The 15,875-nt window shown below is 45.5% G+C and overlaps 1 protein-coding gene across 1 annotated transcript in view; it reads left to right on the plus strand.

Annotated features, from left to right (window-relative positions):
* Positions 1-15,875, plus strand: part of MED16 (mediator complex subunit 16) — a 77,906-nt gene that overhangs the window by 51,141 nt on the left and 10,890 nt on the right. Inside the window, exons 7-11 of the mRNA XM_078670467.1 lie at positions 2,064-2,219; positions 3,160-3,371; positions 3,906-4,112; positions 11,204-11,414; positions 13,958-14,091. Coding sequence (XP_078526593.1) covers positions 2,064-2,219; positions 3,160-3,371; positions 3,906-4,112; positions 11,204-11,414; positions 13,958-14,091 — 920 coding nt within the window. The remainder of the gene's footprint in view (positions 1-2,063; positions 2,220-3,159; positions 3,372-3,905; positions 4,113-11,203; positions 11,415-13,957; positions 14,092-15,875) is intronic.

The following is a 15,875-nucleotide window of genomic DNA, read 5'->3' on the forward strand; positions in this document are numbered from 1 at the left end:
AACAAACGAGCCCTGTGTGTGATTTTACCACACAGGGTAACCCTGGTGTGAGAATACGAGCGTGTACAGTGCGTGTGAACCGCTCAGAGCGCGAGAGGCTCACACACACGGGTGTGAGATAGACGCCGAGTATGGGCGAGTCTGACGCTCTCGAGACGCCTGGTGTGTGCCTGTGATGCCCCTGTAAAGCGCTCTGACACCTTGGATAATATTCGCGCTATATAAAATCGCATTAAATAAAATAAATGAAAAAAATAACATGGAAGATGCTCACAGACGCAGGAATAGTGTGAGATACTCGGAAACATAAGCGTGTTGTGTGTGACTCTCAAAAACAAAGTGTGTGAGGTGAACACCGGTACCATGCCTGTACGAGATTCAGGGTGCGTGAGATATACTCAAACACGTGGCGCCCGGTGCGTGAAATGTGTAGAGCTGCGACAAGCATTGTGTAGAGCTGCGACAAGCATAGTGCGTGCGACGCTCACAGGCAGGAGAACCGAGCTGCCCAGCCCACCCCCTCCCCCAGGTAGAGACTGAGGCCGGAGTCGTACACAGAAGCCGAATGCACGTGCGACACAACTGCAAAGACCACGAACAGTACTAGGGTCTTATGGAGAAATAACCCCCTGGGGACTGTAACTGGTAGTCAGACCGTGGGAGTTGCACCGATTTTATGGTATACGCCAAAATAATGCAGTTTAATAGGGCATTCTCGAAATCATGTACTCCTCCTGCCTAGACGTGTAGCCATATGCGATAGTTCTTGTATTGAAGGTGCAAAATGCGTTGTACGAGGCAAATAGAAAAGAATAAAAACAATAAGGTTCGGAGGTGGTAATACATGTTTAATCTCATTTCCATACAACACAAGGGCTTCTGTATAAATATGCTCAGATTCAAAAAAACATTTGTGTACGCGAAATGAGTGTCATTTCTCCCACCGAAGCCTAACAAATACTGCAGGAATAAAATATATCAAGCGTGTACAAACAGAGGAATCCGGGGTGAGGCGTTCAGGCTGGCTACTTGCATATCTCGTTCGAAGCAACAAAAGACTTGCGCTTCGTGTTGCCGCCACCCGTGGTGACTGGAAAGCCATTTTAAGTGAGCGAGAAGGAAGGCGAAAGATAATGGTCGATGCACAGGCTTCAAAGCGTGAGGCGGCTTTCTCTGCAGTGCTGACTCAGGGGAGGGGGCGGAGCGGGGCAGAGCGGCATGTGGGTGTGAAGAAGCCGGGCCTTTGAAGTGAAGCTAAGCTTCACTTCAAAGGTGTCGGAGGAATGCGGGCGGCTGTGCACGCGCTTTTAAGCTCAATGCACATGCGCATTGAGCTTAAAAGTCACGGGCACTGCAAGGAATCGCCACGATTCCTTGCAAGTTAGATAAAGAGTCGATGAGCCCCTATAGTCTCGCTTGCTCGATGCGCATGCGCATCGACAGGCGAGACCTAAAAAGGTTTGTTCCCAATGTTGAAAAGCCCGAACCTTCCTCCTTTATTACCACTGCAGATATTGTCCCATTTCACAGAGCAGGTTGATTGGTTAGTTCATTATCCCCTGGTAAAGGCAGTCAGGATTTTTTAAATCTGAACCTCATTACCACATTGCTACAAACCTTGTAAACCCCATCTCTAGCTCATGAAGAACTACATTTTACCATGTTATTTGACAGTGGAAGTTCTTTTGAGTTACTGCACAACCCAAATTTGACTTTGCGGCATCTTGGATAGGGTTTGCGCATATGGAGCACTGTGCAAAGGCAGTTGCTTTAAAATGAAGGCTCTGTGTGTGTATAAATAATACCCAACTATCATAGTACACCCTTTTTATGCCAAGTGCACTAGTTCCCTATAAACCAGTGTTTATGGTTCAAACCCTGCGTCTTTGATTCCCTGATACAAAAATCGAGATGTTCAGGCACATCTACAAGGGCTGGTAATTCTGCATGACTTATGGTTGCCATAGCTCTTTTCTAGAGTGCCTGATGCATCCGTCCTGTGACAGGAATGCATCCCTTTGGCTCACGCCTGACGCAGTAACTTGAGCTCTCTTCTTTCTCAGTGGGAGACAAGCAGCCGATGATCTTGAAATGGCGGATCCTCTCTGCCACCAACGACCTGGACCGCGTCTCAGCCGTGGCGCTGCCCAAGCTGCCCATCTCCCTGACCACAACCGATCTGAAAGTGGCCAACGAAACAAAGTTCTACCCTGGCCTGGGTGAGTGTAACAACTGTGTAAAGACAGCATTGTGATATTGTTCAGAGTGTGTTGGGTTGCGGATTCATGTTGGATCATAGGCCCTGAGATGAGATGGCAAACCGCAGCCGCCGAGGACAGGGTGAGCTGCCAGGACACCGGCGTAAGCTGAGAACACAGCATGCTTAGACCTTCAGCTCAGAGCAGGCATAGAATAAAATTAACATTAGGAAATAATGGAGCCATCTTTAGCTAGAAACAGAACAGGCGTTTTTGCAAAAGAGTATTCTTAGCTGCATATAGAGTCAGATGAGTGATTTACCTGAGGCCTGTAAGCACAAGTGACACTGTGTGAGGCAAATACTAGCATGAATATGACTGAGATTTTTATGCATGAAATAAATTAGTTAAATGGCGAGTAAGGCCAAAACATCTGCAACAGCCAGGACTCGCCTGCCTGTGTGGCCTTTCACCACCTTCCTTCCTCTAAGAGGCAGGTCATGCTTTCTGTTTGCTTGTCTCACTTTTGAAGGTCTGCACTGTCCGCGCCCTTGAAGTCCTCAGGACAAGATTGTTCCTTACTTTTTAGTGTGGAACCTGCTTCTGTCCTTTTATGGTCTCCTGACGATTCCCCCAGTTTCATTGATAAACTAAAGATAATGGTGTCTCTCAGTTTAAGCCTCACTTTGACACTCTCTGCTAATCCAACTCCAACAGCTCAAACCTGTGTAGAATAAAAATATTTTTTGTTTGTTTTATTGTGTTTTTTAACTCCCTATGTAGCAGCTGGACAGAACCTACCTTTTGTTATTTAAATATATTCACCCTTTTCTTGCTCAAGAATGGCTGAAAGGGAGAGCAAGATAGATACAGCCTTTCATTTTAGAAGCAAATGTCGTATTAAGAGACTAGTCCGCAGCAGGCTTTGCCCACAACTTTTCTTCATTTCCCTCCCTCGAAGGCCTGGCTTTGGCGTTTCATGACGGTACTGCCCACATTGTGCACCGCCTCTCCCTGCAAACGATGGCGGTGTACTATGGCTCTGCCACCCAACGCCCAGTGGACGAGCAGGCGGTGAAGCGCCAGCGTGCCGGAGGCCCCTCTGTGCACTTCAAAGCCATGCAGATGTCCTGGACGTCGCTAGCTCTGGTCGGGATTGATAACCACGGAAAGGTAAGATTGTTTATTGTTTTTCTGCCTTTGAAATTAATAAAATAAATATATTAAAAAAGTAAGATTGTTTAGTTTCTCTTGTGCCACCCTTGATGTTGACTCTTGTATCTTTTCCCTCACCCTCATTCTCGGTTTCTGTTCCCATTCCTCTGGTGATCTCGCTCCACCTGTCCTGTACACTGTCCCTATCACTCAAGCTCTTTTTGCCTCCCCTCGCCTTGTACTCGTGCCCCTCCTGTCCTGTATATTGTCCCTCACCCTCATGCCTCTCCGCTCCTATTGTTCTCACTTCGCCTGTTGGGTATCTTGTGCTCGGGCTTCTGCTCCCTCCGTTTATTGTGTAATTATCTCCCATTGCACTGTATCTTGACCATCGCACTCATGCTCTGTTTTGTCTCCCCTCTCCTCTTCTTGCTCTGCCTTTCCTGTATCTTCTCCTCGCCCTTATGCTCTCTCCCCCCAGTTTATGTAATTTGCTGCTCCTGTCCTGTATCTTGCCCCTCACCCTCATTCTCTCTTCCTGTCCCCCCTCAGCTGAGCCTGATGCGCATTTCCCCATCCATGGGCCATATGCTGGACCTAAACACCTCGCTCTGCCACCTCCTGTTCCTGTTGGAGTACTGCATGGTGACCGGCTACGACTGGTGGGACATCTTGCTGCATGTGCAGTCTGGCATGGTGCAGAACCTGGTGGAGAAGCTGCACGAGGAGTACATGCGCCAGAACGCCGCGTTGCAGCAGGTGAGCATTGACCTCCATCCCCCACTTGAGCCGTACTCACCCGCTTCAAACGTCTCGAGCTGCTCCAGAGGCGGGTGGGAGCAGCCAATATGGAATGAGCTGAGATTAAATGGTGAAGACCGCAAGTATGTGCCACTTATCATATTTAAGAAGATTCTGATATTAACAACAAATATTATTTCTCCGCTTTATTTTTAATATCTAACTTGTATCCTTTGTACGTCAGTGTGCAGAAACAGCTCTTCCTCCATCTGTTAGTCGCCTTCTTAAATGTCCTCAAACGTTCCCATGATTGCCAGGGGACAGCATGGTTGTGTTTTACTACAGGAATCGGAAAGTTGTACGTTCTGCATAACCCTCTCATGTTAGGTTATGTTATAGCACTTTATATAGGGCACAGCTACTCCGAAGAGTGTCCCGGCGCTAAAGACATACAGCACCAGCTTGTAAAACTAAACGGATTGTGTGAAAAGCCAAGTTTTCTGTTCCTTTTTAAGAGCGGGAAGCTCACTGGTTTGGCGCAAGTCCCTCAGGAGCTTATTCCAATTAAGGGGCCCCAAACACGAAAAGGCTCTACCATCAGTTCTAAGTTGGTGGATCGGAGGGACTTTCGCCAGTTGTGCAGAAGAAGAACACAGAGTGCGGGCCGGAATGTAGTCCTGAATCCTCTCTCTCAGGTAGCCTGCTCTTGAGCCATGCAAGGCCTTGTGCACTAAAACCATGGCCTTAAATTGTACCCACTTTTTCACTTGGAGCCAGTGAAGGGCCTTTAAATGAGCCGTCATGTGAGAACTAGGGGGTAGTTTAAGTAGGAGTCTGGTCGCCGAGTTCTGCACCACCTGACGTCTACTCAGAAGGTACTCTGGGAGGTCAAGGTAAAGGGCGTTACCATAATCCAGTCTCGAGGTGATCAGAGCCTGGACAACCTTCTTCATAGCCGACTCGGGCAGGAGAGGTAGGAGTCTTTTCAGCATCCGTAGTATACCGAAACAGGAACTGATCAGAGCTTGGATCTGAGGTTGAGAGGAGAGGGTGCTATCAAATTTGATACCTAGATTCCTTACAGAGGTCGGTTGAGGGCCCTCCGGGGGGAATCTTAAGGCCAGCGAGATCCCAAGAGGTATGGGGAAGAAGCCCCAAAAATCACGACCTCAGTCTTGTCCTGGTGTCATTTCAGTTGCTTGTGGGTCCAACCAATGAAACACCTTAGGGAGGCAGTTTGCGATGACCTCCCCGTCTAGCTCCTCTCCCCGTCCACAGGAGAAGAGATGCTTCACTTAGTTATACTGCCAGGCGTCAACAAAACCAGCGAGTAACCAGCCCCTGAGGACTTTGACATGAGCCTCAGAATCTTCTTGGAATCAACTTAGTTTTCAAGTTGGAAATTAACCAAACCTACTTGTTCTGCTACAACATAAATAACGCAGGCTAAGCTTTTTCACAGTTTTGATTGTTGGTGTCTTCATAGCTCTGAAGTGCTTCTATTTCAAGTGCCAGTTACGTGTGACCATGAAGGGAGTGTGTGTATCTGATTCCACTTGGTCAGTGTTAGGGGTCTTTTGAAAATTAACGCTCTCTTAGGTGGACAGAATGACTGAGAGATCTAGTACTTACTACTGTTGTAGAGCAGAAGCTTTTGTTGCGGCTCCACTCGGTCCTTTGAGAAACTTAAGTTTGTATTCTGTCAGGTGCAGTAAATGTACCTTGTGTTGAAAAGTGAGGCTGTTTTCCTTAATTGAACAAAATAAATCACAGCAGCACGTCAGGCCATGTGTACGGTCCCTGGTCGCAAAATTCTAGTCGCAATTTTCGACCAGTATGTTTTGCCACCAGTAAAGATTTTTAGGAACCAACCTATAAACGTATAGGTCAGTTCTTAAAAATCCAAATCATTGTGTGTCGGAATCAACTTACCTTATGAATATTAATGAGGTAGGTTGCAAATTGCAACCCATTAAGATGTGTTGCCATATCAAAGACTACCATGTCTGTGATCCATCTTAAACAAAGATTTTGTTTTTAATGAAACTTCTCTTCTTTAAAGGAAAACAGGCTACATGTAAAATAAAGAAATAAATTAGGTTTTGAGAACTTTTTTTAAGAGTAGGCAGTGGTCCTTGGGACCACTGCCTATTCCTGATAAAAATGTGTGACCCTTAAATGGGGAATGGGTCCCCTTGAGGACTCCTTCCCATTTGTGAATGCGTTACTACCTTTCAGTAGTCAGTAAAATGTTACTATTTGGATTTTGGTCGCTAACAACTAATATACACCATCAGCAGACCTGCCAACCTGAACATATATTTCACTGTGTGAGGAGGGGGTGGAGCCTCATGCAAAGGACTACCAAAGAGGCCCTCTGACTCCACCAACCCTCCCCCACGCCTTCCAAAAATAAATAAAACAAAGGGTCTTTGAGGCTGTCGCCAATTTCCTGGGGTGATTTCGCACTCTTTTAAAAAAAACTAGCTGTTCACGACCTCCACAGATGAGCTGGAGAGCCGATCTTTTCAGTGGTTTACAGCTCGTCTTCCCTCCCACGTGTAATATTGACTCCTCACGTGTAATTGTGAGCCAATATTGTTTGACTCGCAGTGGCACCTTGCACGTTAGCAGGTCGACATCATTAACCAGTATTTGGAAGGAACCCCCGTCAAAACGCCCCTTCCAAATACCGTTTTGGTGTTTCCTAATCCGATTTAGTGATTCAGTAACCTCTTACCGAATCACTCCATTCGAAAAAACAAATTTACTGGTTGCAAACCCACGATTTTACCAAATTGTAAGGTTTGCGACCAGTAAATTAATGTGTTCATCTGGGCCCTCTTTCTCCTGCTTCAGTTCCACTATCTTTAAATACTTGCCATCTGCCATTAGAGAAGCTCAGACATCGATTTAAGAAAGGACATTGACCATTGTTGCCAATGACTTAATTAGCATCCCATTAGAAAAAGAGGTTTTGGCATTGATCACAGTTAATAACAGTCTTGCTGCATTAATGGCAAGACAATTGATGACCATTATTCTTTTAGTGTCTGTAGCCTCCTTGACTGCATTTCAGCTAGATTCTTCTTGAAACTGGAGGACTGAGGCACGCTAATTGCTCATTCTAAAATAATAGGAGCACTTTGAGAGCTGCAGGATGACAACACCCCTTGACAAACGAAGCCTCCATCACAGTTGTAGGCGTTTATATTCCGTGCCGGCAGCACGTTCATCCTCAGATCTGCAGTAGTCTATGACATTATCTTAGCCACAGAAGCAACTTTTCTTAACTTGTTACTGTCCCAGACAATTAGCTTGAGAGGACTGTAGTCCAATAAAAACCCTCTTTGATGATGAAAGTATATTCCTCCAAAAGAGGCACTTGACAGCTTTGTCAATTAGTTCAATGAATGTTTCTGTATGCTTCATCTGCTCCGCAGAATACTCCAGCAGCCGAACGTCTTCAAAGTAATGACATCCTTAGTCAGACTACTCAGATCTCATATAGAAGTCCATGTTAATGAATTTCAAACAGTACATCCCGGAATAGAGTACTAGGCACTGTGATCTGACCAAGGTCTAAAATGTGAGTATTTAAATCTCCAACCAAGGTGTGTCGAGAGGCTTGATCACCCTCTGCAGTACCTTGTTACTTATTTAAATGGAATTGACTTCATACATGATTTCAATCGAACAGCATGTCTTGTTGTCACATTGCTCCTTATTTGCTTCACTTGGCTCCAGTGTTTTGCATTGCCTTCTGATGGAGATAAACCCCGTTACCCTGTAGAAATGATACCCAGATTCTGAAAGGAGGTGATGGAAGCGCTTCCCGAGCCAATCCGACCTTCCACCACATTCCAAGGCTTGGATATGGCCCAAAGGGCATAGCGGTTGATTGGTGCGTCTGTGTGCCCAACCCGCCAAGCCTAACCCCAAGTGTCTGGGCTGGAAACATGATTTAAAGGTCATTGGCATGCACTGGATTTGTCTGTCGGCAAGGACCACCCGACATTCCCCCAAGTTACTCCAGTACTGGAACTTTCATTCCCCATCGTCGAGATGGGAGTCCACGGTACCTTACAATAGTAGTAGTACAATAACTATAAAGCAAGAAGGCTGTAGGCCTTTTACCTTTATAGTCAATTATAGTCACTTTAGAAAAGAGACCAGACTCGTGTCTCAGAGAATCCGGCTGCAACACCCTTTAGAACCCTCCTGAGAGAAGCTCCAGTACCTTACATTTTCTACCGCAAGGTGTGCTAGGGAATCTCCTCAGAGCTCTGCTCAGCTTTCTTTACAGATATTAGTCGGTAGCCTTTGTTTCTTGACTACTCCAAAGGTTTTAACCTTTATTTTTCTCAGACTACATCATGTCTGACAAGGAGAAGAAAAGTCTCTTCAGACCCTGTGTAGGAATCTATCTCTGTATATACTTGCCAAAGTGAGTCAAGTGGATCCCCAGAGGTTTACAGAGGCAAAAGTAGATAACACTAACGCTCTCTTTTGTGGTAGTGTGGATGACCAGCTAGGCTTATCAGAGGGCCGTGTTACGCATTTGTTGTACTCACCCAGGCAAGAAATGATTACACTAATAAGACCTACTCTTACAAATTGAAGAGATTTTGTTTATGCTGCCAACCACCAAATTCACCCTCTCTCTTCCTCACTGGAGCAGATATTACCTTACTTGCTGCACTTGGCACGTTCAGATTTGGCTCTTGCCTCCATCTGGCTTCACCTGGCCGGCATTTATCGTTTTAGGCGATCACACAACACAATCTCTCTATGGTACTCCAGGATAATTAAAATATTTCTGAATGGACTTCCCACTATTCAGGCCTCCACCTCCTTCCTGGCACCTTCACAATGTTCTCTCACAAGTCACAAAGCAGCCTTTCGAGCCCATCCACAGATCCACCTTAAAGTTCCTATCCCGGACGGTGGCTCCTAGTAGTGCTCACATCGGCTAGACGCGTCAGTGAGATTCAAGCCCTTACGATTCAAAAAACTTTCTTACAAATTAAACATGAAAGGATTATTCTGCATACAAATCACCAATTTATTCCTAAAGTCCCCTCGGACTTTCATTTTAATGAGCCTGTTATTTTGAGGACCTACTTCCCGAATCCTTCAAGTTCATCGGAAAGGGCTCTTCGTTCTTTGGACATTAAAAGGTGCATCAAGTTCTACCAATGATAGAACTAAGTCCTTCAGAAAAACGAACCACTTTTTGTAGCGTATAGTGCACATAGAAAAGGTCAGCCCCTATCCAAACAAAGCATCGCTAGATGGATTTCCGTTGCTATACTATTTTTACCATCAGTCATCATTGCAGACATCATTCCATTCTCGTTCTACTAGAGCTGTGTCAGCATTAACTGCACTGTTGGTGAGTGTGCCACTCCTGGACATGTGCAGGGCAGCTACTTGGAGTAGCTGGAGTAAGACCTAGGGTCTTCTTGCTTTATATTTATCATTCTACTACTATTGTATGGTACGGGGGACTCCCTTCTCAACTACCGCGAATGAGTCAAGTCTGTGAATCTATGAAAGATTCCAATTCTGGAGAACTATAATTACAGGTAAGTATCTCATTTTCTTTCATACAGACAATATATGAAAGGCTGTAACTGAATTGAAGCTGTGAAAACAGCCAATTGTGGCTGTCCCTGGGTGTGCCCATACAGACGACTGCTGCTGACTGAGGGGCTGTCCGCTCTAACTAGCTTCACTTAATTAATTGGATTCTTCAGTGATTTGAGGTCCTGCTCTATGGAGGATTGGTGGGAGTCGGCCTTGACAGAACACCATGTGCTGGGAGCCACTAGGGAGACAAGCCATTGCATCAAAGTACCTTTCTAGAGGAACCACTACAAGGAAAGGACCTACTAAAAAAATACTTTTTAAGATCGCTACAACACAAAAAAACACCTAAAAGGTATTCATTTCTAGATGGTTGGGTAAAAACATATAAATAAAAGTTAACAAGCTGGAAAACTAGGGAAAAATGATAAGTTGCAGATTAGGAAAAGAGCCAGAGGTTAAGGAAGGGTTTGCTTAGGATGAGGCTGTAGGTTAAAGTTAGGATTCGGGTCAGGCTTGGGTTTGGGCCAGAGTACATTTAAGTGTCTGTGTATGAAATCCTTTTTCAGTATGAGAATTTGTTGTCGCGGTCTCATTGTAGGAGTTCTCAAGTTACTTTTAAAAGGTGTTCTTGAGGTTTGTCTGCTGTAGCTCACTGAAGGAGTATTCCCGAACCAAATGTTATCTATATGATTCTTTTTTTGTAACAGTCTTTGTCTCTCATGGCTTCTCTTCAAAAGTAATCTGTATTTCCAAAACTGGGTCTGACAGTGTTCTGATTGAGTCCCCTGATGTAAGAGCACAATGGGTTCCCTTGCTGTAATCAATACATTTTAGATGGTTGTGGGCAGCGCTTTGCAGGGTTGCTGCAGTGAAGAAAGTTAACCGTGGCAGACAGTTGACTCGACATCTGGAGTTACCTTAAGTGAGGGGAATCAACCGGGTTCTTCAAGTAGATTCTGGGCAGCGCTCCTTCCTCGGGGTTCCTGAGAAGGTTCCCTGGCAGTAAATGGTAGATTAATCAATGTTCATTTGATGCAAATAATCCAGGAGTGATTTGGATGGTTACAGCAGAACAGTGGTTATTTTCATATGGTATCTAGTTAAATGCAATTGCCAGTTGTGCTGGCAGATCAAGAGACTTGTTAGCTTTTTTTGGTTTTAGAGCAGCAATACTTGGCATGGCCAAGTTAAAGCTGTCTTATCCTAGGCTCTCACTACTGTCGGGCAAGGGCAGAGGTTCCAGTGAGCACCAGGACGTTCTAAGATAGCCGCTTGGAAGGTTTGGAACAGGTTATCAATTTATTGCCTCTTGTTTCTCACCCATATTCTGCAAGATGTGTACATCTATGGGGGTTAGTTAGCCCTTCTCTGTGGTTCTTCACCTTGAATCTATAGGCTTGGACATCCACGATGGAAGAACGCATCTTGCCTCCCTGTATTGTTTCTAGATTCTAGAGACTTGAGCTTCAATATCCACAGAGAAATAACTCACCCTGCCTATGTACTTTCTCATACAGGTTCTTTCCACGCGGATCGTTGCCATGAAAGCATCTCTGTGCAAGTTGTCCCCTTCCACAGTGGCCCGCGTCTGCGACTATCACGCCAAGCTATTCCTGATTGCTGTCAGCAGTACACTGAAGTCTTTGCTTCGTCCCACGATCCTTAACACCCCAGATAAAAGCCCCGGAGACAGGCTGACTGAAATCTGCTCCAAAATCACAGATATCGGTGAGTGAGCCAGTACTGCTGTTGTTTTTTTATACATTCTAGTTTGGCTGCCTCAGGCTGTAACAATCTTGCACTTCAGGGAGATTTGGAAAATGTGTCTCATGGCCTCTAAAATGGGAGAAAGCAGGTAGTTTTTCAGTCCTTTTCTAAGTGCCAGGTGTCTGCCTTTTTGCCAGATCTTCTATGTCTTGGTAGCGCCTTACAGCGTTGAAGGTGATTCTACGGTTGTTCCCTGGCCCGGGAGCTGGGGATCCTCAGCCTGTGCTGGTCCGAGAGGAATCTCCAACTTTTTGACCCCAGTGGTAGCAGCCGTCAAGGGACCAGTACCTTACTTAGGGGAGGGAGTAGAGATGAATGGGTGAATGTATGTGTCCCCGTCCCATATTGTGCTCTTCATCGCCCTGCCGGTTGTGTCAGTGTGTGTCGATTGACTTATTGGACAGTGAAAGAGCAGCACATGTTAAATGGCCACAAATAAATACTTTTGTGAAGTTTGCAAAGTGTGGGCCAAGCAGTCGTCACTCTTTCTTCGCTCCCTTATGCAGGTTTTGTCGATTTTAAGTGTGCCTTCGACAGAGATAATAGAAATGATTATTAGCAAAAACTTAAGTCACACATTTTTTCATTTCCTCTACTGCTGTTCAGATGCTACAGAGAGATACAAAGATGCAAGCCATGGTGGGCGCGGAGAAAGTCATTTCTGTAAAAGCCTGTACACTCACTCGTTAGTTCTTCTGCTATTTAACGTGTAAATATCAGATCTAAATTACTGCCTCAGTAGTGCAACATACCCCCCCCTAAAAAAAGAAATTGTCGGCGACTTCTTACATCATCACAATACGCAGATGATACCGTGTTCCTGAACACAGCGTTGAGATGGCTTCGAAGATTGTTTACTGCATTAGTCTTTTTGTGTTAAAAGAAAATCACAAGCTGTAAATTTGGCAAACACAAAGATGGTAACCATTGCGAGGAAGGTAAGGAAACCGGGCTCATGGATATTGAATAATAAGATTCAAAACTGTCTCTTGTTATAAATACCTAGGTAATTAGTTTGATGAGCGACATATTTTTCGTCAACCTCTCTCGTTAATTAATTCCTAATCTAACTCCGTTGGCCCTGCTTTTTGCAAGCCGGTGAAGAAAATGTCTCATCCTTCATTAGAGCCCTTGCTGAAGGTAGTTAAAAGCAGGCCCCTGCCATCATTGGCCCGTGGGCAAGAGCTGTCTCTGAGGAGAATAGCACAGTGTTTTGACTTGGCACAGTAACGTGTATGGGCTGCTATTTTTGCTACTGAGTGCTACATCTCAGGCCCAAATTAGCCTGGCATTTTGCTTTTATAAGCAGTCGCGGTCTCTGGAAGATGCATATGTAAAATGATGCTACAAGTTAAGATATGTTCCAGAATAGACCTTACAACGCTTTACGTGGACAGAAATATTGCAGAAGAAAAATGCTATGGGAGGTCCTCGGTTCATATACTTACAAACTGCTCTGCCTGTGTTAAGTTGAAGACCATTCCAGTGATTAAATGAGCAGTAATTAAAGCAATAAGTGAAACGTCTTATATTGAAGATAAAACCTCCTTCGATAAAAGATCCCCTGCTTGGATGCTGTGGCATTCCAAAAGCAGTTTGATAACCAGCAGTGTCATGGAGTGTTTTTTCGGCAAAATTTAAATTAAAGTTGATAAGGTTCTGGTTAACACCAACCTTTGACCTTTTGCCACCTTGGGCTAATGGTTACTGTTTGCGCGTGTATACCGGTCATTCCAATGAGCTGGGCCGGTGCCTCGGCTCCACACGCACAGATCAGATCACAGCTCTGGTAGTTTATCCCTAGCTTCTTTTGAAGACATGTAGCTGGCCCTTCTCTCCAGAGCTCAAGCAAGAATGTGACTCCACAGGCTTTCCTGGACTTAAGTGGAATCCGGCGCGAGAGTGGCAACCACGTGGAGGTTAGACTCCTGGCTTCTCTCCGTTGCTAGTGCATAGCCCTCCCATGTGAGGAGTCAAAAACATCAACACATTATTAGCTTATTATGACAGTATTTATTCTCGCTCGGTGACCAGGGTGGCTTGCCCCCCGCCATCCAGGGAGTCTGTAATTAATAAAACTCCAAAGGCTTCTAAAGTCACAGAGTAGTTTATTCAATTTTTTGACAAAAAGTGAAGTCTTTCAGTTCCCTAGATCACTCGAGGCCAGTTAGACTGGTTCAGGTACGGATGCCTGTTCTGGTGACTGGAAACCTTTGCTGTCAAGGTAAAATGAGTTTCATCTGGCTGTTCAAACCTTGACTACACAGAGTTTGAGCTGGCTGGATTCAAGCGTGTGCAGCTGTAAGCGACCATAAACTGCAATGTTAGTGTTACAGGTGAATAACATAACGTGCTCCTTCTGGCGGATGCACCCTGGGTTGTTTGATATCTTCTTACACGTGCCCCTTTTACATAGTTGCTCGTTACTGAAAAATTTACTTTAAATCAGTTGTCCTGTACGTCTGTCCCATTGACGTGTCTGTGTGTCCTTCTTTTGTCTTCAGACATCGACAAAGTGATGATTAACCTGAAGACTGAGGAGTTTGTGCTGGAGATGAGCACGCTCCAGTCCCTTCAGCAGCTGATCCAGTGGGTGGGCGATTTTGTGCTCTTCTTGCTGGCAAGCCTCCCAAACCAGGTGAGCTATGCTGACTTGAACCTGTCAGTGAGACCTCCCTCGGGCAGGAGCATGTGTTATTACTGTTATTTTCTTTCTTTTTTTTTTTACTTTTTTTTTTTGTAAAACCTTTATTAGCGTCAAAAGGATATACAAGTCTAGGCCTACAACCAAATCGGCCGGCCTCAATATGTAAAGCGGTCAGAGGTTCCAAGGCAAACATTACAGATACAATCAGCAAGAATCAGAGGCAATACAATCGTAAAAAGGGAGAAAACACATAGGAACCAGACGGCCAAGAAACAGGAGCGAAGAAGGTTAATTTTATAATATGGGGATAAGGGGTACGAGAGGCTCACTTTCGATATAGAGGAGTCCGAAGTCCCAAAACCATCCTCAGCGACAATAAGGGGGTATGGGACCGTAATACAGGAGAGGCAACACAATACACACAGGGAGATAGGGATAATTCAGACACAATCGACACATGATCATTATAATCTTTACATGCCCACCACCCAACATCACAGCCGAGCCAGAACAGAGGGATCGGATATACATTACATCAAAAACTAACCCGTCATAGTGACCTCTAGGAAAATGGGGGGGGCGAGGAAAAGGGGGGAGAGGGGGTGAAAGAGGGGAAGGGGAGAAGGACAAGGCGGAAAAATGATAGGAAATGAAATACAAAAACGAAAGAAAGAAGACCACGCCGAAACAGGCGCCCCGTGGCGAGAGTACAGGAGAAAACAGGAGTATCAGCAACAAGGAGGGTACAGCAATCGAGATGAAAAGCAACCGACCCATAAGAGGAGGATCAACGACGCCACACACCCCACCCCGAACATACCACGGGAGGCAAGGACAGACGCGGCATTACTATAAAGAAATACAAAAGGGCCATAGAACTATAAAACAAACAACAAATAGAACCCAACCCACCCATCCCACCCTGCACCCCTGTAGAAGGCTATGGCCTACCCTTCAGACAGCGTGCCTGTCGCCCTAAACCAGAACCCGAAATATAGCAAGAAAAGAAAGAGAGAAGAACGAGACAAAAAGAAACATAAACAGAAATAAAGAAAACAGGAGGGAGGAGCATGAGAACAGAAATCAATACGGTCGGCCGCAGCCCTCCGCCCAACCAGATAATCGCAGCAAAAAACAGACCAGGACGACACCATTTCAAGCGCCGTAAAACTTACAGAGAAGGGGACCTCCCACCGCGCTATGGGTACAAACAACTGCGCCACGAAGTCGCACACCCATAATCCACCAGGAGTCGTACATATCACCCCCATCCCTTCCGAACCACAAATCCCACCCACCACATGACAATGTGAAATGAGCTACTCAATACAAGACCAGCACACAATCGAAAAAAATGATGACTACCATGTAGACAAGGGGGGTCAATCGGTCCGCAAGTGAGCAAAAGTCCAAGTAGAGAGTTTAAATGCATCAGCAATCGCAGCACGGGTGATGAAGAACAGGAGTTCAGTTTCGCCGTTTGGGAAAGCGAGGGGTTCTCTGCAATAGACAAATGCGTAGCCAGCGATGCAGGTGCAGGCGGCAGTCCACCAATATTTCTAGGCATCCAAGCCGAACAGGGCCGCGGCACAATGTCCAAGTCCCCGGGGTCCGAACCTCGAAAAGCAGGGAGCTCCAAAGTCACTGGCACACAAAATGATCGTCGATCAGCGGCAGCAACACTTGCAGCAGTCGAGGGGGGCGAGGCAATGGAGTCTCTGTAACAAGAGGGGGGCAAGAAGAAACGGTTGCTCAAAATGGCGGCAGATCGTGGC

Source organism: Lissotriton helveticus, chromosome 12, assembly GCF_964261635.1.
Source record: "Lissotriton helveticus chromosome 12, aLisHel1.1, whole genome shotgun sequence".
Lineage (NCBI taxonomy): Eukaryota > Metazoa > Chordata > Amphibia > Caudata > Salamandridae > Lissotriton > Lissotriton helveticus.